At 38.3% G+C, this 23,777-nt stretch overlaps 1 protein-coding gene across 4 annotated transcripts in view; it reads right to left on the bottom strand.

The window, feature by feature from the left end:
• Positions 1-23,777, bottom strand: part of VEPH1 (ventricular zone expressed PH domain containing 1) — a 277,180-nt gene that overhangs the window by 85,255 nt on the left and 168,148 nt on the right. For all 4 annotated transcript variants that reach the window (XM_061417635.1, XM_061417655.1, XM_061417624.1 and 1 more), the window contains exons 8-9: positions 19,185-19,394; positions 18,215-18,612 (exon numbers count right to left, since the gene is read on the bottom strand). In XM_061417635.1, the coding sequence (XP_061273619.1) occupies positions 18,215-18,612; positions 19,185-19,394 (608 nt within the window). The remainder of the gene's footprint in view (positions 1-18,214; positions 18,613-19,184; positions 19,395-23,777) is intronic.

The raw sequence follows: 23,777 nt of genomic DNA, 5'->3' as shown, positions 1-23,777 counted from the left end.
CTTTGTTGGGAAAGTAATGTCTCTGCTTTTGAATATGCTGTCTAGGTTAGTAATAACTTTCCTTCCAAGGAGTAAGCATCTTTTAATTTCATTGCTGAAATTGCCATCTGCAGTGATTTTGGAGCCCAGAAAAATAAAGTCTGACACTGTTTCCACTGTTTCCTCAGCTATCTGCCATGAAGTGATGGGACCGAATGCCATAATCTTAGTTTTCTGAATGTTGAGTTTTAAGCCAACTTTTTTGCTCTCCTCTTTCACTCTCATCAAGAGGCTCTTTAGTTCGTCTTCACTTTCTGCCATAAGGGTGGTGTCATCTGCATATCTGAGGTTATTGAGATTTCTCCCAGCAATCTTGATTCCAGCTTGTGCTTCATCCAGCCCAGCGTTTCTCATGATGTACTCTGCATAGAAGTTAAATAAGCAGGGTGACAATATACAGCCTTGACGTACTCCTTTTCCTATTTGGAACTAGTTTGTTGTTCCATGTCCAGTTCTAACTGTTGCTTCCTGACCTGCATACAGGTTTCTCAAGAGGCAGGTCAGGTGGTCTGGTATTCCCATCTCTTTCAGAATTTTCCACAGTTTATTGTGATCCACACAGTCAAAGGCTTTGGCATAGGCAACTTAAAAAATAAAAGATCCCGCATGCCACAACTAAAACTCAATGCAGCCAAATAAATAAGTAATTTTTTTTTTAAAAAGTACCTTGAATTTTGGTTTTCCTAAGCAGTAAAAAAACATATCAAAAGGAATTTAATACAGTATAGATATAGACTCATAGGAATTTTTAAAAGGTCATTCATTCAACATGTGTTTACTGAGATCCTACAGTACAGACATAGAATATACAGTAAATAAAAGATGCGTTGCTCATTTTATCTAGTAGGATGCAAGCAAAAAGAATAATGCACAAAAATACAACTGTGATAAGTACTACGAAGGAAAAAGAAGAAGGAAAAAAACTCCCAAAGAATGGTATGAGAACAGCTAATTTACACTGGGGTGATGGTCAGAGAGGTCTGCTCTGAGGAAGCAACATTTGTGTCAAGACTTCTAGGACTGGCAAGGGTGAGCAAAGTGAAGGATGAAGGCAGACAGGCCCAGCTTTGGGCTCCATGATGGGAAAGAACCTGGGCTGTGGGGCTGATGTACACTGCCATCAAAGGCTGTGGTAGATCTGGTAGCCTAGTTTTTTTCTTTTTAAATGTGTATAAATCTCACCCACGATAGGTGACTTCAAAGCTAACTTGGCCTGGATTACATCTAAGATCCTCTGGCAACTCTTGGAATACAACTTTGAAAATTCCATATTTTTGGCTGCCAAGAGGAGTCTAATTCCTAAGCCTATATAGAAGGATGGCTTACAAAAGACCTTCCAGCTTCAAGAGACCACATTCAGGCTTGAATCCCTGGTGGGGATTCATTGGCAGAGAATACAGGGGTTAGACCCCTGATTCGGGAAAATTCCACATGCTGCCGCAGAGCAGCTAAGCCCGTGCGCCACATCTGTTGAGCCTGTGCTCTAGAGCCCGGGAGCCACAACTGCTGAGCTCACGTGCTTGAACTACTGAAGGCCGAGCCCTAGAGTCTGTGCTCTACCACAAAGAAGCCAACGCGGTGAGAAGGCCAAGAACCGCAACTAGAGAAAACCCCGAGCAGCAGCGAAGACCCAGCACAGCCCAAAATAAATACATAAATAAAATTGTATATAAAGAAAGACCACATTCACAAAAAGCAACTCAAATCAGACCCAGTGAATTTATAGGAAACCATGTTGACTATACTGTGCTCCAAGAATAAAATGGTAATAAAGAGCAAAATAAAAGGTAGTAGAGTTAATTTATTTCCTTATTAAGTTTATAACTCCTCTCTGTTTGAATCACTTGCACTTGGCTCTGAGTGAGATGGCCAAAGTTCTTCCTGCAGGTCCAATGTGGCAAATGCCCACTCTTACAGCTCTCTCATCTTACTGGGTCAAGCTTTCCCCCAGTACAATTAATTATCACTTAAATCCAAGGGTAAAACCTGCAGGCTGTCTGCACATGTGCTTACAGAGGGTGCCTTCAGTATCCACATTAATGTAAAGTCCAGTAGGTGGAGAACCAGAGGCACCAGGAGCAGGCGGCATCAGATGGGCAGAGTAGGCAGAGCTAAAGCTCTACCACCAGGAAGGGTTCACGGTTCCTTGTATTCCACGCCTTTTCTATACCCAGAGGGAAGAAAAGACTGCTGAATTTGATTTTAATTTTACTTTTTGCCAAAATGGAAGATCAGTGAACAGCCTCTTCACCTAATCACCTCCATCAATATTAGGATGCCTTAGACTCAGTGAAATGCTCTCTGAAAAGCTGCTCAGGAAAAGTCCAAAGTTTGTGTGTATGGGGTCTTGGGGGTGTTTTTACTTTGACATTCTCAAACAAAGTAGACAGATACTAAAGAATGAAAGGAATGTGCGTGGGAGAAAGAAATGCAAATACAATGAACTGAGACAGGAGATGAGAACATCACAGAGAGGGAGAAGATAAGATTCATTCAAGTCAAATCAAAGGAAACACAATAATGGGATAGTGTTTGCAATAACTCAAGAAGTCCAATGTTTTTCCCTCTGAATAGAGCAAGCAGGACCTGAATATAACTAGTGTCTGTTTTGAGACAAAAGGGAGAAAGGAGCACAAAAAGGGTCTATCTCAAAAAAAAAAAAACTAAACTAAATCAAGTTTGCATATCTTTTTTTTCTCTTCAATTCTCTAAACATTCTGCTGGGAAAAGGAGATGGGAGTTACTGGCTCAGAGTTAGGGAAGCTTGTTATATATGACCCCAGTGACCCTTGAAGTTTGTATGGGTCACAACAGAGCACATGGCTTTGTTTGCTTGGCCAACGGAGGGCTGTGAAGTTAGACACCCGAATAGCCCATCTGGCACCATAGCTACCAGCCTTCCTTGGTCTGAGCTTTCTTCTGTGGACAGAGACCCAGACATGCAAATCAGTACCCAGAAACCTGCTTTCTGCCATTCCTTGTCTTCCAACTTCCTGCCCCTTCCATCCTCAGGTGAGGAAATTCATCACTGAGGACTAGAAGTGACTGTACAAACAGGAGCAAATTATTACCTAGGGTCTCAGAAAGAAGGTTGGAGGGAGTTTCAAAATAGCTTAATAGCTCTAAAAAAAGCACGAACAGTTAAACTGCTCGTTCTTGTTGGCACTATTCTTCTCATTTAAAAAGCCCACTGAATATTAAGACATTTACAGCTGGAGTCAAGACCACCCCTACCCTCATTCAGTGACTTTGAGTTTTGCAAATAAGCTAAGCATGGCAGCTCCGGCAGTGACTGCATCGGGTTAGGCCCAATTTTCCTGAGAAGCAGTTTGCTGCCTCCAACCCTAACTAGATCACTAGAGCTCAGGAGAACTTACAAACGCCCTCTCATGTGCACCTCCCATGGACCACAAACGACATTACCTAGGCACTGTTTACTGCCAAGGTTGCATCTCCTTTACTCTGCCGAACATTCTGTTGACATCCTTCGTCTGCTGTTTTCTCTATTCTCCTAAGTTTATACTTTTTAATTCCACATTATTATTTATGTGGCATTTTAGTGGTAGTGGAGATAAACATGGGTTCAACCAGCCATGTTTACTGCAAGTCTTGTGTGTACTAGATGAATGTGACACCCAGTAAAAACTGACTGTCTAGAATAAGGTTTGATAAGCTACAGCTGTTGGTCAAGTCTGATTCACTGCTTATTTGTATAAATAAAGTTTTATTGGAACTCAGTCATGCCCACCCATGCATTTACACTACAGTGACAGAGTTGGGTAGTTGCAATAGAAACCTCTGGATTGTCTCTGCCCAAAATATTTACTATTTGATCTTTTACAGAAAAAATTTGCCAATCTCCAGTCTAGAATGCAAGCTGGTAACAATGATTAATAGTGCAAGGCTTGATGTAAATATTTCTCTATGTTTCAAACGTTTGAAAGATGTTAAAAATTTTTGAATTATTACATTTAATCTTAGTATCAAAGAGGATGCCACAGGTAGGAAAGAAACATATTTTACTAAGGTATGGCAAAAGAATATCCTTTGAAAGAAAGATACTGATTTAGATTCAATATAGCTGTGAGATGTTATTCATAAAAAATCTGATAATTTTTATCTGAAACCTGAGAATTCTTCACATACTAATTAACGCTAACTTACTAGCAGGTATGTTGTCTCTGGTGCTTTAACAAAAGTATTTCGTTTAAAAGATTATCCTGCTTAATTTTTGTAGCAAAATGTAGTTATAATTATACATTGCTGGCTTAGATTTTTCAATTGAACTTTTAAATTAGTCTATGTTTTTGAAATCCACATTTTCACCATCTGATTAAAAAGTATTTTTCATCATCTTTGAAAAATAGCCCTTCCTGAAAAGGTCAAAATGCTTTCCAATGCAGTCTTGGAAGGAAATACATAAAACTTCTAACAGTGGTAAACTGGTAAGACTAAGGATAATTTTCTTTAATCCTTTCTCTATTTTCCAAATTTTTACAGTAAACATTATACTTTGATAATGATAAAAAATTAACTTCAGTTGGAGTTTTTTCCACTAGTAAATGGATTAGAATTGGGTTGTGCTATTGGTTGATAAATTCAATTAATCAGCTGTCACAAAATTATCACAGTGCACTAGCCTTCTGAAGGATAAGTGATGAGTTTTTTGTTGTGTACACAAAAAATTTCAGGCAATCACAGTCTCAGAGATGCAAAATACTCAGCAACTAAGAACTGTGTCTGGAAAACATCCACTGGATATAAATAATTTGACAGTTTCTTCCAGCTCATATGTGCCATTTTTAGTGTGAAGAATAAGATCATTCTCCCCACAGGAGACAGAGCTATCCATCCATTGCTCAGCTCACGCCTTTCCTATATACAAGCAGAGGCAGTGGAGGCTGTGGGGAGTTACACTGTCCCTTGCCTTCCCCACCCCATTTTTTCCTACAGATGAAAATCCACATGTAATTAATGTCAATGATAGCTGGAGCCTACAACATGAATATTGATTGAATTTTGAGTTTAGAATACCAAAACTTTCAGGAATAATTTTTTTTTTTTGGTACATAGCTCACTTAATTCTCAATACACAGTGGCCATTACTACAGAATAGTGACTCTTGGCCCCGACTCTGGCTGCCTGAACCCATGCGTCTAACCACTGTATCCCACAGCCTCACTCCTGCACTTTCTCCTCTAATTGTATGAATAACTATAAAGAAGCTCGTTTATCTAAATAGAACTAACAATGATCAGTTTTCACTGATTCAGTATTTCCTTCAATCTAGCAAATGTTTTGAAAAATAGCATGCACGTATTGCAAGCAAATAATTAACCATTTTGCCTCTTTTTTAATGCTGAGTTTGAGATCTAATTTCTTTCTTTGTGGCCGTCTCTGCGTATTCTCAATCTTTTATGTTGCATAATAACATCCTAAACTTTTCTTTTCCTATTGAAATAAAGGCCGCCAATCTAACTGTAAGTGAAATATTACATGCAATGTGAAAGCCCACTTGACAAAAAGGTGAAATTCAGTCGCACATCGAAGGTCAGGTTCTGGGCAGGCCTGCTCCTGCTCTTTGTTGGTTCATTTGCCTGTTCATTCGTTCATTCATTCAGCTGTGTGCATTGAGCACCTGCTCTGTGTCTGGCACTGTGTTGGGCATCAGGAATAGAGAGGGTCCAGAGCCTGCTGGGATGTAACCAATACTGATTCAGAGCCCCGTGTGGCCTGCTTCTCATCTCAGTTGCAGGGGCTGGAGTGACGGACGCCCCGCTCCAGCTTTGTGTCTGGGACTCCAAACTGCGATACTCTCAGTACATATCTCACAAAGTGTGTGCGAGTGGGGGATGTTAGATAAGAGTTATTGAAGCTAGAGCCCTAAAAGCCAAGGTATTGGAAATGTAAAGAAAGGCACGCTGAGTCCTGCTCTAGGGTCCAAGGAAATCTCTTCAGGCTCCAAGTGCTACTCTGTCTCTCCCTGGACTGGGTTGAAGCTCCCCATGCTGAAAAGACCATAGCTGCTTGCCCATGTGGGAACTTCATGCAAGGATAGGGAACGGCTCCAGGAATCCCCTTTTGGGGCCCAAAGAAGTATTTTTTGGAAGGTCATTCATCTGACGAAGGCAGTGACCTGAGAAGGCCTAAGCTGGCTGACTGCAGCTGGACTCCCTGCTGCAATGGATTTCTTTCCCTGGTCAGCTGCCCACAAGAGATGTCAACCTTACCTGTCCTCTGGGCTGGTGCTGTCACACAGGGCCCTGCACTGGCTGAGCAGGAATAAAGGCACTGAGGGCTTCACTTGCTCTGGGGACACTGGGGATGTTCACTGGGGACACTCCACCCCCGCATTCCAGATCCTCATCTGTCTGGACAATGCTAGACCCTTCGGTTCCGGTGGAAAGGGACAAACAATGAGAACACAAATGAATGACTTGCTAATAGAAATTATTTGAGGCTCCTCCCCAAAAGGTGGTGTTGAAGCGGGTATAGGCTTTGGAACAGAGAAAATAAGGGGAATTTTTCTTAGATTCTTTAACTGATTTATAGTACCTAATCATTACTTTATCATAGGGGTGGTTCCAAGCTTATCTTGAGTAGAATAACCAATCCATGTCTCCCTGTCTGATTCTATGATTCCATGTCACGTTATGCATTATGTTTTGTTCTTTTTGTTGTTGGCGTTGTTTTTTAACGGTAACTGAGATGGAAGAAATGGAGTATGACCAAAACCAGAAAAAGACTTTTGTCTTCAAAAGTCAATAGGGTTAAAATTTCAGCGATCTGGGCACATCTCTTACTATCAGCAAAAATCATTACTTGATAAGATTTCTATTATCAGTAAAATATTTCATATGTATCAGAAGAGTTTGCCAGTTTACCAAACTATATCTTGATGGATAAAGTGAGGATGAATTTGAAACACGTGGATTACATTTCCTTAAAATGTGCATGAGCTTAAAAGTTATTAATAACAATAATAATGCTCGACTAAAAAACATTTGGGAATTTCTTAAGCCCAAAGAGTTTAAAAAACTAGTTTCTAAGCTGAACTTAAATAGGTACCCTTATCCACTAGGGGGCTATAATTTACGAGAAAGGTATTCACAGGTAACGCTTGAACATACCAAGGATGGCAATGTGCTATACTTTATTCTTTGCTTTGGAAACTGCTTCTTATTTTAGTGCTTTAGATTCTCAAATAAATCCTTTAATTTATATACCTAATGAATTACTTCAGGAAGACAGAGTAATTCTTTTTGCTATCACACATAAATTAAAAATCCACAATAGTCCAGAGAATTCAAAGCTAACCATGACAAAATTGCTGGAAACATTAAAAAACATCTCAAGTGTTCAGTGTACATTTGATATTGGAATTATGGAGAAGCTGTACAATGTTAGTGCTGTATAAGAATAAATGTCTATGCTTGTCTTGATTCTCTTAATATAGATTACATTATTTTTAAGAATTCAAAGGTTTTGTTAAAAAATCAAACAAACATAAAACCCCAGGTTATAATTGTATTTATGAACTAGTATGACTATAAATTAAAAATTCAGTAGAAGGATATGATAGGGGATATAGGAATAGTCGTAACTGCCTACATTTACTGGAAAAGATAACTTTTATTTAAATATTTTCAAGGTTATTTTTAGAAGAACCTAGAAAATCTGATGTAGATTTAGTAGAGAAAAGATGGTCCAAAGTACAATGACATCAGTTCTTAGTAAAACGAAGTACAATCGGATTAACCTGTAAATACCAATGATATGTGTATTCACATATAAATACTTGTCTCAACCCATTTTTCAAGGTGTTGGGATTAGGAAAACATGCATTGCCTCCAGCATATTTTTGCTTAATTTTAACTCTATGCATATTTTAAAGGAAATGTAATCCAAATGTTTCTAACTCATTTTCACAACTTGACTAAGCATCACTGAAGATATATTTGATATCCAAGGTATTCTGAGGTTATTGAAACTACCCTCCATGAGGAACTACATGCCATGTTCCTAAACAGTCAGAAGGTCAAGTACAAATTCACATACCAAGGAGTAGAACTTTCTGGCTTCCAAGCCAATCCTTCCTTTTGAAAACTCATATCCTGTGAGAAGAATTAAGGAACAACTGCAACCACAAATTCAGTGCCACAAACAGTCCAAATAACTGAGCCCCATGTCCTTGAGAAGAAAACTAATCTTCTCAATTTAGAGGTAAACATTAAATGAAAGGGGCTTCCCAGGTGGCTCAGTGGTAAAGAATCTGCCTGCCAACCAGAGCACTTGGGTTTGATCTCTGGGATAGGAAGATCCCCTGGAGAAAGAAATGGTAACCCACTCCAGTAGCCTTGCCTGGGAAACCCCATAGACAGAGGAGCCTGGCAGGCTATAGTCCATGGGGTTGCAAAAGTCAGACATGACTTACCAACTAAACAACAACAACAACAACAATTAAATGAAGAGTCAATGAATCACTGTAAGGAAGAAAATTATTTTCTCTACTAATAGGACACATTGGAATTTCTCATTGTTGCAGTAGTAGGTGCATATGAATCACATGGGGGATCCTGTTAAATTGTAGATGCTTGATACAGTAGGTCTAAGAGAGGCCTGAGAATCTGAGTATATAACAAGTCCCCAGGTGAGGTCAATGTTGCTGGTCCATGGACTACACTTTGAGAAGCAAAGCTCTGTTGCCGTTTCTGAGTCACTCCTGATATTTTGGGTTGGATAATTCTTTGTTTTAGTAGAAGGGGGTCGGGTGAGGGCACAGTCCATTCACTCTAAGATGTTTAGCAGCATCCCTGGCCTCTACCCACCAGATGACAGTAGCACCTGCCTCTCCTCCAGACAACCGAAAACGTCCCCAGACATTACTAAGAGTCCCCAGTTTGGCCATAAGATTGCCCCTCCAGTGGACACCCACTACTCTATTGTTATGTTTAGGGGTTATATGCTTGCTGCATAATGTAAATACATTTTTGATGAACTAGATTCACTGAATACAGCCTTATCAACCAAATAAACAGTTGTCTTCTCCCCTGCCCCCAAGCAATTATCATATTTATTTATGGACACTCTAGGTTTTCTTAAACTAATCTTATTTTCCTCCTTACTATGATCACTAGAATGCTCAAAATTAAATTTGCAAACCACATTTAAAAACTGAAAATTTCCAGGGATACAATTCTGGAAAATAACTCAACTACCAGATTTATTTTATTTTTATATGTTTGTTTTGTTCTCCTCATATCAAGCAAAGTATGTCTTTTTTATTATATATTTTTGTAGGCTCCTTTATAACAATAATTTGAAATGAGATGAGTTTCCTTTAAGTAAGGTAAGCCAAACAATTTAAATAGAAATAGATCAGCTAGGACAAATATAGTACATTAATTTATTGATCATGATTGGTCATTTACTGTTTGATAGATATTGATAAATCTCAGCAGATAGTGTATTGAACAATCAACTATACTTCAATTTTAAAAAAGGAAAAAATATTATTGAACAATCTGGCCTATTTTCTCCCAATAAACTATTATAAATTGATGGATACAGTTATCTTGGACAAGTGCAGAAAATTAACATTTTAAACCTTACTTTAGAAATATAAAATCATCAATAAAGGTGAGGCTGATTAAAAATGTGGCCAAAATACAAATATCATATGATATCACTTATATGTAGACTCTAAAAAATTATACAAATGACTTATTTACAAAACAGAAATAGACTCAGAGACAGAAAACAAACTTATGGTTACCAAGGGGAAAGTGGGGGAGAAGGATAAATTAGTTTTAGATTAACAGATATATACTACTGGATATAAAATAGATAAATAACAAGGACCTAGAGGATGAGATGGCTGGATGGCATCACTGACTCAATGGACGTGAGTCTGAGTGAACTCCGGGAGTTGGTGATGGACAGGGAGGCCTGGCGTGCTGCGATTCACGGGGTGGCAAAGAGTCGGACACGACTGAGCAACTGATCTGATCTGATCTGACTGTATAGCACTAGGAGCTATATGGAAAAGAATAACCTATATGGAAAATAATATATCCTTTTCAGAACTATATAACAGAATCACTTTGCTGTATACCTAAAACTAACACAACACTGTCAATCAACTATATATCAATGAAAAGAAGTTGCCAAATAATGAACATTTTATATTTTGCCAGCTCTGACATAAGACATTTAGAATTAATTTAGAGAATAAGGCATCTTATAACCAGATCTTAAAAATGATGAAGCTGAGTGCTTTTCAAATTTCTTTAGGTTGTGGAATTCTTGGTTTAAACACATCTCAGGAAGACCAATATGTAACACCAGCTACCTGAGAGCTGCTCGGTTCGTACAGCAGGAAAATAAAGAAGGATGGAGTGTCTGGGGCCCTCTGAAGGGGCACCTGATGGTCTTTTGGGAGCACAGGCTGAAAACTCATGACCTTGTGATATACTCTTGGGTTATGTGTGAGGAACTGGTGTCACAGGAGATCAAGCAATCTGTTGCAGGAATTGGAGCTGCCCAATGTCAGAGCTGGGACCTCAGTTCAATTCTACAGACTCTGGTTAGACAGGATTCTGAGGAGTCTGGACTTCTCACCTGGGGCCAAGTTCTCAGCCTCTCTGTTACTGAAAGGAGTTACAAAATAGTTCTTCTAAAACTGTTAAAAAAGTTTAAACCTTGCAGAAATGTATACTTTAAAATGTGCAAGTTCCTCCCACTTTCTCCTATTTTCCTACACTCCCATAGCCATCTGGTTCTTCAGAGAAAACAGTGGTGAGAGATGATGGGTATCTTTCTAGAACTAGCCCACTTTGTATGTATATATAATATACATATAATGCAAATCCTTTTCTTTGTCCTGTGCTTTGCAAGCTCTGTTTCTACTTTTACTATAGCACTTAACACTTCTCAACACTCTACAAACTTCATTTATTTATCATTTCTATTATTTATTGTATGTCTTTTCCCACTAGGACAGTCTCTGTGAAGGCAAGGGTATTTGCCTGTTTTGTTCACTGATGTGTTCCCAGTTCTTAGAATGATGCTGGCTTGTGGTAGGCACCCAGAAATATTTGTAGAATTAATGAATGAATGAAGAAAGAATAGTCAGGATTAATGTGCAGAGCATAGAAGATTTTTAGGGCAGTACAACAATTCTGCATGATACCGCAAAGGTAGATACATCCAGACAATGGAATAATATTTACTGCTAAAAAGAAATGAGCTATCAAGCCACAAAAAGGCATAAAGGGAACTTTTCCTGGTGGTCCAGTGGTTGAGAATCTGCCTGCCAACACAGGGCACATGGGTTTGATCCCTAGTCTAGGAATATTCAACACGCTTCGGGGCAACAGCCTGTGCACCACAACTCCGGAAGTCTGCACTGCAACAAGAGAAGTCACCACAATGAGAAGCCCATATACCGCAACCAGAACGTAGCCCCTGCTTGCCATAGTTAGAAAAATCCCCTGCCCAGCAGTGAAGACTCATAGCAGCCATGAACTTATTAAATTTTTTAAAAGGCATAAGGAAGCTTAAATTCATATACCTAAGTGAAAAAAGCCAGTCTGAAAAGGCTACTTGGAAATTAGGGGGTTTGATATGAGAAGCAGCATCAGAGCTCCTGCAATGACATCTTCTGAATTTGTGGCCTATTTTAATGATGGCATAATATTTTAATGACTGTTGGATAATTGGTGTGCATATTTCATCTGAAAAATGATTGTTTTCCATAAAATAATTTATTTTTTAAAAGTCCACTGAATATTTTATTATGAAAAGAAAAAATTAGCCTTTTATAATTTCTTTCTGGTCTCTAATATGGACAGGGCATACATGTTGACAGAGGAAACCCAGGGACTTGGTGTCCTTTAAATTAGCTCTTTCTGCCTGACCCTGAGTGGGCCTGCTAATCCATGACATGAAGCTCTGTCTGCTTTAGACAGACTCATCTGCTCCTTGTAAATGTGCACCTCTATGGAAATGGACTATAATAGAAATAAATGGCTGCCAAATTGTCAAACACCTGAATTCCTGACTGCCAACTGTGTGATTGCCTATGTTTTTGGAAAAACATTTAAAAATCCTCCATTATCTGAAGTTTGGCAGTTCATGTGGAGCAAACAAGAGGAAACCCTCTCCTTGGCCCCTCCCCTTTCCTCTGTCAGATCAGAACCCTTTACTCAGCCCTATAATCTCTTTGCAGTTTCCTGGCTACCAGCTCTTCATCACCAGCAGAGCTTAGAAATATAGATTTGCTCAGTTTTTAAATGAGATTTGATGATATCAAGGGACCATTTTGTTTCCCTACAGGGCATATACTGCCAGTTTAATAATGAAAGTAAATAAAAAAAATAACATTCACTTTTCTGAAATTTGGTTTGTGGCAAATTGGATCGAAATGTACTTTTCTGCTGGGGACCGTCGGTGGCTCAGGACCGTCTCGTCCACCACTGTGTGCTTGGGAGTAAGGACCGTCCCCAAACAGCAATAATAAAAGACTGATAGTAGCCCCTGAGTATGAACTTCCCTTACAAAAAGATTAAAATCCTCATTACAGACATAAAAGTATAATGCCACATAGCCTTCTATTTTATAAATAACACATTTAGAAGAATATATTTAGGAATACGAAATATTTCACAGCAGACTACTTCTGCTCCTAGCTATCTCCTCCTTTTTTTCCCCTCCTCTTTCTTCTTTTAACATGGCTACTTTAAGGACAAGATATACTGAAAGATACTTCCCTATGCATTTTTTGCTCAATTTACATATTTACTTTGGCTTCTGTTTATTTATTAGCGAGATCCCTTTAAATCTGCTAGACACATACACAAGGTAGACACTATATTAGAGGAACTGACAATTTCAAGGGTTTAGTTTTGACTCATTTAATTTACAGGCAGATAATTTATCCAATGTGCATACCAATTTCACTTTGCACCGTTTTCTAGTTGGATGAATAAACCTCTTCATCCACAGATAATAGCAGGTAAAATAAGGTGCAATTAAGCAGCACACCTCTTTGTCTAACAGCACAGTTAGGGAATTTTATTTAGTCATTTATTTGAATGTGTAAAGAAAATCAAACTTTTTATTTTTTGTACCAAGAAGGAGCTTTTGAAAATATAAATAATAAGAAAGTTATCTGATGTCCTCTAGTGGAACTCCAGGACAAGTTAGGTTGTAGATTTAAGTGTGGAATATCCTTACCAGGGACATCGTAATTGTCCAAGTCTTGCAGCTGTTCTTGGCTTGGGACGAACAAGGGCAGTGATTTGATATTAACTCAAAGGAGAGGTTCAGAAGGGATCTTTTCAAAAGGACTTGTAGATCTTCCTTTAGCCGTATTATCTGGATGTTTCTCATGGGCCAGTGTAGATGACAGAAACCAGGATATGTGTGGCAGGAGAAAGTGAAAGGGAGAACTCAGCCACCATTTTACCTGTCTTCTCTTTTTGTTCTTTTATTTGGCTGCACCAGGTTTTAGTCCAGTTTGCAGGCTCTTTAGTTACGGCATGCGAGCTCTTAGTTGCAGCATGTGGGAGCTAGTTCCCTGACCAGGGATTGAACCCGGGCTCCCTGTATTGGGAGTGGGGAGTCTTAGCCACTGGATCACCAGGGAGGTCCCTACCTGTCTTCTTTTGATGAAAACTCACTCTGGAGAAATGGCAACTGGTGAGTAGGTAATCCAAGATAAATTCCAAAGCACCAAGAAAAATTCTCTAGAAATTTTTTTTCCCCTAACACGTGCCCTCCAAACAAGGGTTCAGTGGACCACTTCAATGAAATGAGGCTCCAGGGAATTTGTAACATCTTCCTATTTGTTGTTTTTCCCTCTTAAACTGTATGGAAAGACTTTAGGATTTTTCTCTTCCTACAAATATTACAACTTTGTCTGTGGGTAAACGATTCTAATCCTAGGATTAAAAGAATTTGCTCTAAAAAAGAAAGGCATCTCCAGAACTATGAAGTGGATCAGTGTTACCATTATCCTCCTTATTGGACCAACTGAGGAGAAAGAGGTAAGGACTGGTGTGGGCTTTGCCTCCTCAGTCATCCCAATATGAGGTTGAACTTGACTGCATACAAAATTTCAGTAAGGAAGTCTTACTTGTAATTAATTATGAAAATAGCACCTGCTTCTTGATATTTACAATGAACTTTTAAAAAATTTTTGTATAGTCTCATATCTGTTCATCAGGAAAAATCAACTCATGTGGGTCTTTCAAGAAAGGACTACATTACCAGCTTTAAAATTAGCTTTCTGCAAGTCAGCTGTGCTGACGTGCTCTACAGATGGGATGTATTTTCACTCAATCAGGAAATACTTCAAAGTGAACCAAAGCAGCATTGATGGGTTCTTGTAAGATTTTATATCTTCCTTTATAGAACTCCAGTGATGGGCCAGACTTTCAAGGATTTATTTCCATATCATGTGCTTTGTTTTTAAACTCTAAATCATTTTTGTTCACGTAAATGAATACCAGTGATTCAGATCTTTAAAATACATCCTTGAACTAAATTCCTTTGGTCTTTTATGTAAATATAATTGGGCAGATATTAGACTAGCACTCTCATATGAATACACCACTTTCAGTGGTTGGCAAATCTGCCCCTATGCCAGAGGCCAATGGTGCCCAGGAGAGAATAACTGACTTAGGAATAACAGGCTCTTGCATACTCAAAATGAACTGCTGACCCAAATTCTTAAATAAGACCTAGGGGTTTCTAGACACGATGATAGATTCGTGCTGACCTATTTGCACAATTGCCTGTCCCCACTGTGATCAATATCATGCAGTAATAAGATGGCTGACTGAGGATAAAAATTCTATTTGTGACTTGATTCACCACATATTGAATTCTGCTGTACAGCGACTAGTGAGGCTCCTATTCTTTCAGTATGTTTTATTACTGAAGTATTAGGCTGAACCATATGAAAGTGATGTTTTTGTTGGTCAAAATAAGGAAGCTGAACAGTTTCTTGTTTTTTGCTTTCATATGAGTCAAACCAATACCAAAAGAACTTTTTTAAGAGATTGTTTTGTCATGTCCTTTTAGCATGGACTTTGTAAAATCAGTCTAAAATTAATCCTGATACTTTGTTGTTGTTCTTGTTCTTATTTCCTGCTGGCTTATTTGTCTTTTTAACTTTTAATGTTGTGAAAGTGGTGTTTATGGTTTTCCTCTTTGTTTCTTGATTACTTTGCATAATTTATAAAGAAAGACCAAATATGCCTCTTCTATACCGATGACACATAAAACAGAACACAGATTCTAAGCCTAAATCTTTCTTCAGTAAATTTTTAAGAAAAGAAACACAGTATTGTTGAGCTGAGCAATCTCATGACATAAGCAAAACTGTGTTGGCCAGATGACTGCTGGCGTTTTGCTGAGTGGTTTACACAATCTCTGAAATAATAACAGTGTGTCCCCTGCAGTTAGCACGAGTCCTTTCTTGGTGGATGTGTTTACGGTGAGTCATATAAATCTTCAATCCCTCACACACTTCCCAGTGCAGAGAATTTATCAACAACTTCTAGGAAATTACAAAAGCATGAATGAATCCAAAATGCCAACTTAAAAAGTACATTCTCAGTTCCTGGTCATTTCTGGTAGAAAATATGAAAAGAAAAAAAATTTTAATAAAATGATGGGTTCGTTCAATATTTTAGGAGAAAACCCAGTCACCTCGTTAACTCTAAAACTCCCAAAATAATTCAAGGCCATGAGAAATACATTTTTGACAACTAGATACTTAAAGTAACTCTGCCAGTTTTCTTTCACATTTTCACAAGATTAAACCTCACTGTATAGCACATCTTAGATGATTTAAATTAAACTTAAAAAAAAAACCCCAACTATTCTAGTAGATGAAAATGTATCTAATATTTTTGCTGCTGACATCCTCTGTCAAACTGGAAAATTCACTTAACCTTTCTTATATTAAATTCTCCAACATTTGTGTTAACTTATTAGCCAAACATGCCATTTAAAGAGTTTGTGTTAATTCAATCTTACTGATTTCAGCTACTTTCAAGTCCTGGTATACTTAATTATCCAAAACTTACATTGAATATGAGCAATGTCACTTTTATTGTTACCATTTTATAAAAGAAGTTTAAGAAAGCTAATCAATAAATTAATGTAAATGCTTTTGACTATGTCAGATTCCCTAGAGATCACCACACTAAGTGAAGTAAGCTGGACAGAGAAAGACAAATATTATATGATATTGCTTATATGTGAAATCTAGGAAAAAATAATACAAAATGAACTTATATACAAAAGTAGATCCACAAACAATAGATAACAAACTTATGGTTACCCAAGGGGAAAGGTGGGAAGGGATAAATTAGGAGTTTGGGGTTAACATATGTACACTACTATATATAAAATAGATAACCAACAGGACCTACTATACAGCAAAGGGAGATAAACTCAGTATTTTGTAATAATTGATAAGGGAGAAGAATCTGAAAAAGAATATACATATGTATATATAACTGAATCAGTTTGCTGTACATCTGAAACTAATACAACACTGTAAATCTACTATACTTCAATTAAAAAAAGAAAATGTCAAGATTCTATACAAATGTGCTAAATAGTAATAATTGTCATTATCAAATGCTTGAATCCCCCTTTTCTTTTGTTAGCATGAGAATCCACTCTTTGATCTGATCTGGAGTGGGAGATGGGAGTAGGAAGTAGAGAATTGAAAAACCCTCCTAGTCCCTAAACTTGAAAGGGGATGATAGTCAGTAGGTGGGTAAATATGAGTTAAATTCACTATCCCACAGCTGTGCTACTTTCTAGATGAGGTGCTGCCTGGCTTTTTTCTACGAGAGCTGTAACCTGTGAAAAGATGTCATGACCTACAGGTGGGCAAGGACTGTCATCTAAATCTTAAGGGAAGAACATGGATGCTGCATAAGAGTGATTGTAGGAAAGATCTAATTGGCTGCCAAGTGCCTTCAGCCACCCACACCTGCTCAACCCACTACCAGAAGGGTAAGCCTGCCTTGGGCACGCTGCCATTTTAGTTCTTGTGTTTCCAACCTGTCCTCTTTCCTGGGGCCAGGACTAGGGCACAGAACTTAGCAGAGCATCAGAAAATTCAGCAGTCAAGGTAAATAATATTTTTAAAAATCAAAATAAATACAAAAAGGATGTTGTGCTGTGCTTGGTCATGTCCAACTCTTTGTGACCCCATGGACTGCAGCCCACCAGACACCTTTGTCCATGGAGATTCTCCAGGCAAGAATACTGGAGTGGCTTGCCATGCCTTCCCCTAGGGGATCTTCCCAATCCAGGGATCAAACCCAGGTCTCCTGCATTGCAGGAGGATTCTTTACCAGCTGAGCTACTGGGGAAGCCCCACAAAAAGAATAAATAATATCAAAAGTGCAAATAAAGACATGATCAATACTACTAAACTCCTTTTGTTTCAGCTCCAATATGGCTTGGCAAGACATCGTTACTAATTCTGACTTCACTTAAAATTTTACCGAGCTTTTTTAGTGTCTCCTTAAATTGTGCACCTCAGGGAAGTTCTGGCCCTGATGTTCTTTTCTTACTTTGATTTTTTCTGACTAGTTCACACTCTTACTGGCTCCTGACCTATATCACCTCCTGACCATGGTTTCCATCTTTTCTGTCTACAGTTTAACCTCCAAGAGGTGACGGAGTACATTTGTTTGACTCATAACTGAACCTTTAGCACAGTACCTGGCATACAGTAGCTGCTTTATAAGTGCTTGTTGAATAAACAGAAGAAGAATCTCCTGGAGCCCCATAGATTTCTTGCACGAGGATGGAAAATGCCTTTGGTTGGATGCCTATCCCAGAGCCTGTTTTGGGGCCATGGATCCCTTTCCAGAATTTTCTTAAACACTAGTAATGGGAAACCAGAAACAATTTATTCTGAGGTTTGAAAAAATCAGAGTTGGTGGACTTAGGTAGATTGAAATGGAATAAAAAAAGATGACTGAATTTATTGGGAGAAAAGAGCAATCAAAATAATACGAGTGTTTTCAAATTATCTATTTTACAAAAGATTCAGCAATTTATTCTACTGGAGTTTTATTTGTTTTTTTTTATAGTGATGCCTGAAATTTCTTAAGTTTGGGGAGTTCAGGTCACTTACCTTCAATGGTACACTGGTCAGGGACTGGAATCTTCTTTACCATTTCTACAGCATATGCTTTCACTTTACTGAAGTTCTCCTTTAAGTGCAAGTAGAGTTTATCATGGTATTCTACAGGACTTGTGGTTGTCTCTGGAGTTTCTTCCTGATAGTTCTTTTTAACGGCTTCTGGCAAATTCTCAGATGCTACATGTATAATACTTTGGTGTGAAACTGAAGAATTTCCTAGCTGTGATCCATCAGTGTCTACCTTAAAGGGTGACATCTCATGTCCTTGGCCAAGTGGCTCTATTTCTGAAAGAGAGATGCTGGCTGGCGTATCTTTGCTCTCTATAGCTTCCCCATCCTCTGCACTCAAGGAGTTTGTTAGCACAGTGTGCAAAGCCAAACTCTTTGACCTGCAATACAAACAAAGGGAAGGTTGAGACAGGTAAAGAAGCTGAGCTACTGTTCACTGACAAGGAAAAGAAAGAAGAATAACACTGAGGCAAAAGTTCCTCTAGAGTGTGAAACTGAAAATTGGTGCTATTAATAGATTTGATAAAACATACACATTGTAAAATAAGCCAAATCTTTGTAGATCTAGGCTACTTCCCAAAACAAAGATGTAAAAATCAGTTTCACAGCAAACTGGCTGGGAAATGGTGGAGTTATATATTTATATTCTTTTTTTTTTCTACTTTTGCTAATGCTTTTTCATCAGAAATCAAGGAAAGCTTTTGCCAGTCATTCTTGATGTTAGCATATTTATATTTAAGAAGAGTTTTTTTAAAAAAATAAGCCACACAACTTGTGATTTTTATTTGCACTCTCCTTTTAATATAGCAAACTACTTTGGATAATGAAAGCACTGTGGATGAATTTTGCTGTAGGTAAAAGATATTTAAAAACTACTTCATAAAAGTGTGACAGTAAAACTAATAGCAAACATGAAGTACATATCCTAAAAATCAGCCAAGAAAATTTATACCTATTAAATCTAATGCCTTTTCTTTCTTCCTTAGAAACTTGATCCAAACTATATCTTCTGAGAGAGCCAGGGGTGTTGTCCTCAGCATTTATTTTGTCTTCAAAAGCTTGTATTTTAACTTGGAGCTCTTCATGGTCTTCATTTTCATCTACAGTGAGCTTTGTTTCTTCCAGCTTCTCAAGAAATTCAATTTCAGTGCTGGGTTTTCTCCTAAAAGAATGAAAACCATTGCATTAGATGCTTGTCACATATACTTTGGAACAGTGCTTCTCTCTATTTAACTGCTCAAAATTGAAAACTCTATCTGCTCCATTTTTTAATTTATCACTTAATAGACATGAATTGAGTAACTATTATGGACATAGGTCTTTGAAATTGCTTCCACAGCATATTCTACCATAAGTTTAGAAACACTGGTGTTTCTGGCAACTTTATGTTAGAAATAGTTTTTGAAGGATTCAGAGGATGAGAAGCAGGGTTTTTAAAAAGCATTTTTGGTTGCACCATGCAGCATGTGGGATCTGAGTTCCTCCACCAGGGATCAAACCCATGCCCCCTGCTGTGGAAGCAAGGAATCTTAACCACTGAACCGCCAAGGAAGTCCCCAAAAGCAGCTTTTATGGTCATCTACCATATTCTTATCTAGCTCTCCAAAGCATGTCTTTCATATGAAATTCATGCCAGGAATTTTCTAGAAAACTTATATATGCTGGTCTGTTTGTATCAAAATTATTAGAATAAGAACATTTCATATGGACTGTATACACTCATGGTTTTGTTAATTTTATGTAAATTGATGGGACTCTTCCATTCTATGAAGCAAGAAAAATCTATCTGAATTTTATTATGTTGGAGGAAAGAGGTTTTTCTACAAATGACATTAACAGTGCCAAATATCTTTTTCAGTAGAATTTATAAAACACTCTGTAGGTCATTAAAATTACCTCCTTTAAGGAATAGGCTATCTTTGTTATCCCTCTAAGGGTTAACACAGTGCCTTAGATAGAGTAAGACCCCACAAACAAGCTGCAGAAATAGCTCACTGATGCTCACTGAGATGCTGAATGATTAAAGTAGTATGCATTTCTCCCCTTAGGTAGCTAGGTTTAGCCACCAAGTGTTCTCCAACTCTTGTGACCCCATGGACTGTAGCCTGCCAGGCTACTCTGTCCATGGGATTTTTCAGGCAAGAATACTTGAATGGGTCTCCATTCCCTTCTCCAGGGGATCTTCCCAACCCAGGGATTGAGCTCAGGTCTCCTGCACTGCAGCAGACTCTTTACTTACTGAGCTCCCAGGGAAACCCTATCTTCCCTTACTTGCTTTATAATATTGAGCCAGTCTAGAGCTAATTTAATTTCAATTTAACAAGCACTATCAACCATACAATATGGGGTTAGGATTAATTCTTTCCTTATAAACACAAGGGTTAATAAACTCTAGAAATCCATTCGCCAAGACGGCTTAATAATTCTGTGGGTATCTGTGTGTATTTACTTGGTTTTCATAAGTATTTTTTCTAGAGGTTGAAGAAAGGGGCCTCAAATTTACAGAAAAATCCTGATGTTTTTCAAACGTATGGCTATTTTTCCAAAGTAAACCTGGCATTATTTCTTAAGTTAGGGTGAGAAAATACAGGTTTGGTTTTCTTAAGGCACTGCTTTTCTAGGGAAAACCAACACAGAGGGGCTGGTGTTTTTTTTTTTTTTCCAGTTACATTCCACTCATTCTAGAACCATGTCTGCAGTGGGCAAAGGGTTTGATCCAGCAACTTTTCTTTTTGGCCCAGAGAAGGGGCTTGGCCTCGAGGAAGGGTTCATAGTTTTGGGTCCTCAGAGGTTGGAATCCCCCTGTTAGTTCAGCCTAGTGAGAGATGCTGATGGTGAAAACTGGGAAGGGGAGTAGATCATCCATTAACAAGACACTGTTTATTGTGTAATAGTGCTTCCCTGATAGCCGGTTGGTAAAGAATCCTCCTGCAATGCAGGAGAGCCTGGTTTGATTCCTAGGTTGGGAAGATCTGCTGGAGAAGGGATTGGCTACCCATTCCAGTATTCTTGGGTTTCCCTGTGGCTCAGCTGGTAAAGAATCCTCCCGCAATATGGGAGGGCTGGGTTAGATCCCTGGGTTGGGAAGATACCCTGGAGAAGGGAAAGGCTACCAACTCCAGTATTCTAGCCAGGGTCACAAAGAGTCAACACGACTGAGCAACTTTCACTTCACTTCACTTATTGTGTAGTAAGCTACTGCTCAGAAAATTAAATCATTTTTAATATAACTTTTATAGGGTTCCTATGGTTTTGCATATATAATAAAAAACTTACTTTCAATCCCATGCTTGACTGAAATATACATTAGTTGATTTTAAGAACCAGTTCATGGGAATAAATGCTCACCTTGACCATGTTTCTCTTTCTGACATATACAAGATACTGCCTGCCTACAAGTAGATGGGAGGAACTGACCTCTTCCAGCCAGAAAGTTCTAAAAACTGAATTTTTACTCCTATTACAAATAAAACCAAGAAGGTGCTATTATTGGATGGTATTTTTAAAACTGTGATGACTATGAAGGTTAATTTTAACAGATCCAATGAACCTTCTCAAGATGAGAAATTTGGGGGCAGTATTTATTTTCTGTGTTAGTTAGTCCCTGTACAGTCATCAAACTAAAGTATTTCTCTGGTTCTTGGTTCATAATCACAGTTAAAAAGTGAAAGACACTTTCACTTTTATACTTTCTTTTAGAAATTTATATAGCTGGGATTATTAAAACTTAAAACATTTTAAGGCACAAAGTATACCCCAATATACAAACATCAGATATTGAGCATTAAACAAGTTTTTAAATCTTGAAACATATAAGTTTTTAGAGGTATAGTTTCTCAGGGATTTACTAGGTTTTTCTTTCTACATAAAGCTCTGGGTTATAACAGTAGTTACTAGCATTTTCATCCAAAATTTTTTCAAATTTCATGATTATAGTAAATCTCCCTCAATAATTTATTGGATCAGTTTCCGATTTTTTTAAAATAAAATTTTCTTACTTATGGAGATCTTTTATTTCTTGTCCTCTTCATATCAAGTTCCTCATCTATAAAATGGAGATAATAACTATACTTAACTCATAGGATTGTTGGGAAGCTGAAATGATGGAATCAGTATGAAGCACTGCTCCTAGCACAAAAGAGGAAGTCAGGAGATGTTAAATTTTATTATTACCATCAATTGCTGTTATTATTATTATGGTTTTATCTTTCCTTGTCTAAGCATTGTGTTAATGTAGTAAGAAAATACCAGTGACCTAGACACAGATAGATCAATATCCCACATCATGGGAGGCATTGATGTCCCCTGGAGAATGCTATGGCATCAGATTTTAGGACAGTCACTCAGCCCCCTTCCTAGCCCCTGTCTCCAATCACCACGTGTTGGCTGTAAAGCACCATGAATTGTGTGAGTCAGAGCTCTTGTACCTGACAGCATGTCTTCTTGCACCTTCAGGCTGCCTTACAGCATCTCTCTGAGGGGCCTCCAGACATGAAAGAAGTTATGGGCTATCCTCAGACATCCACTGACCCAAGGTTAGGTCAAGTGCCTCTGGTTGCAGGGTTGCCAGGTAAAATATAGAGCATTCAGCCGAACTTGAATTTCAGATAAACAACAATTTTCCTTAGTAGAGTTATGTCTCTAATGGGACATAGTAAAAAATGTATTGTCCTATATTAAAATGATTATACTTACACTAAAAAATCATTTGTACTTTACCTGAAATTTAACTGGATATCCTGTATTTCTATTTGTTTCATCTGGTGTCCCCATTCCTGGGTAAATCTCTACTGCCCTATGGGCTGGGAACTATAATGCTCATCCTTGTTCCCCTATGGCTGGGACAGTGCTTAACACTCACTCACAGGTACCTAAAGTATTTGCAGAATAGATGAACTGAAACCACCTACATCTTTGCAGCCAGCCTGCTCCTTGCAGCCACAAAAAACCCTCTGGAGGTCTACCAGATGTCTATGAAGTCCTGGCTGCTTCTCCTCATGACTCTGTCCATGAGGAGTAGGGGACGGGGCAATGTCATTTGGTAAATATCAGATATGGAGAGAAGCCAGGAGCAAGAGTAGGAGTGAAAAAAAGGGATTTGCAAAGGGCCAAAGAAGTAAAGAAGCAACAATAAAATATTTGGGCCAGAAAAGTGTTCTCTAGATATGAGGCTGATGAATGTTGCTGATGAGTAGGCTTCTTACCACAAGGACTCTCTCTTATACACAATCTTCCTTGTTTTCAAGATCTGGAGATTAAAGAGATGTGAATACCAGACTACCTTATCTGCCTCCTGAGAAACCTATATGCAGGTCAAGAAGCAACAGTTAGAACCAGACATGGAACAATGGACTGGTTCAAAATTGGGAAAGGAGTACGTCAAGGCTGTATATTGTCACCCTGATTATTTAACTTCTATGCAGAGTACATCATGAGAAATGCTGGGCTGGATGAATCACAAGCTGGAATCATGATTTCTGGGAGAAATATCAATAACCTCAGATGGGCAGATGATACCACCCTTATGGCAGAGAGCGAAGAGGAA

This window comes from Bos javanicus, chromosome 1, assembly GCF_032452875.1.
Source record: "Bos javanicus breed banteng chromosome 1, ARS-OSU_banteng_1.0, whole genome shotgun sequence".
NCBI classification, from domain to species: Eukaryota; Metazoa; Chordata; class Mammalia; order Artiodactyla; family Bovidae; genus Bos; species Bos javanicus.
Note: the sequence above shows the minus strand (reverse complement) of the source record. Positions and strands in the feature narration are given on the sequence as shown.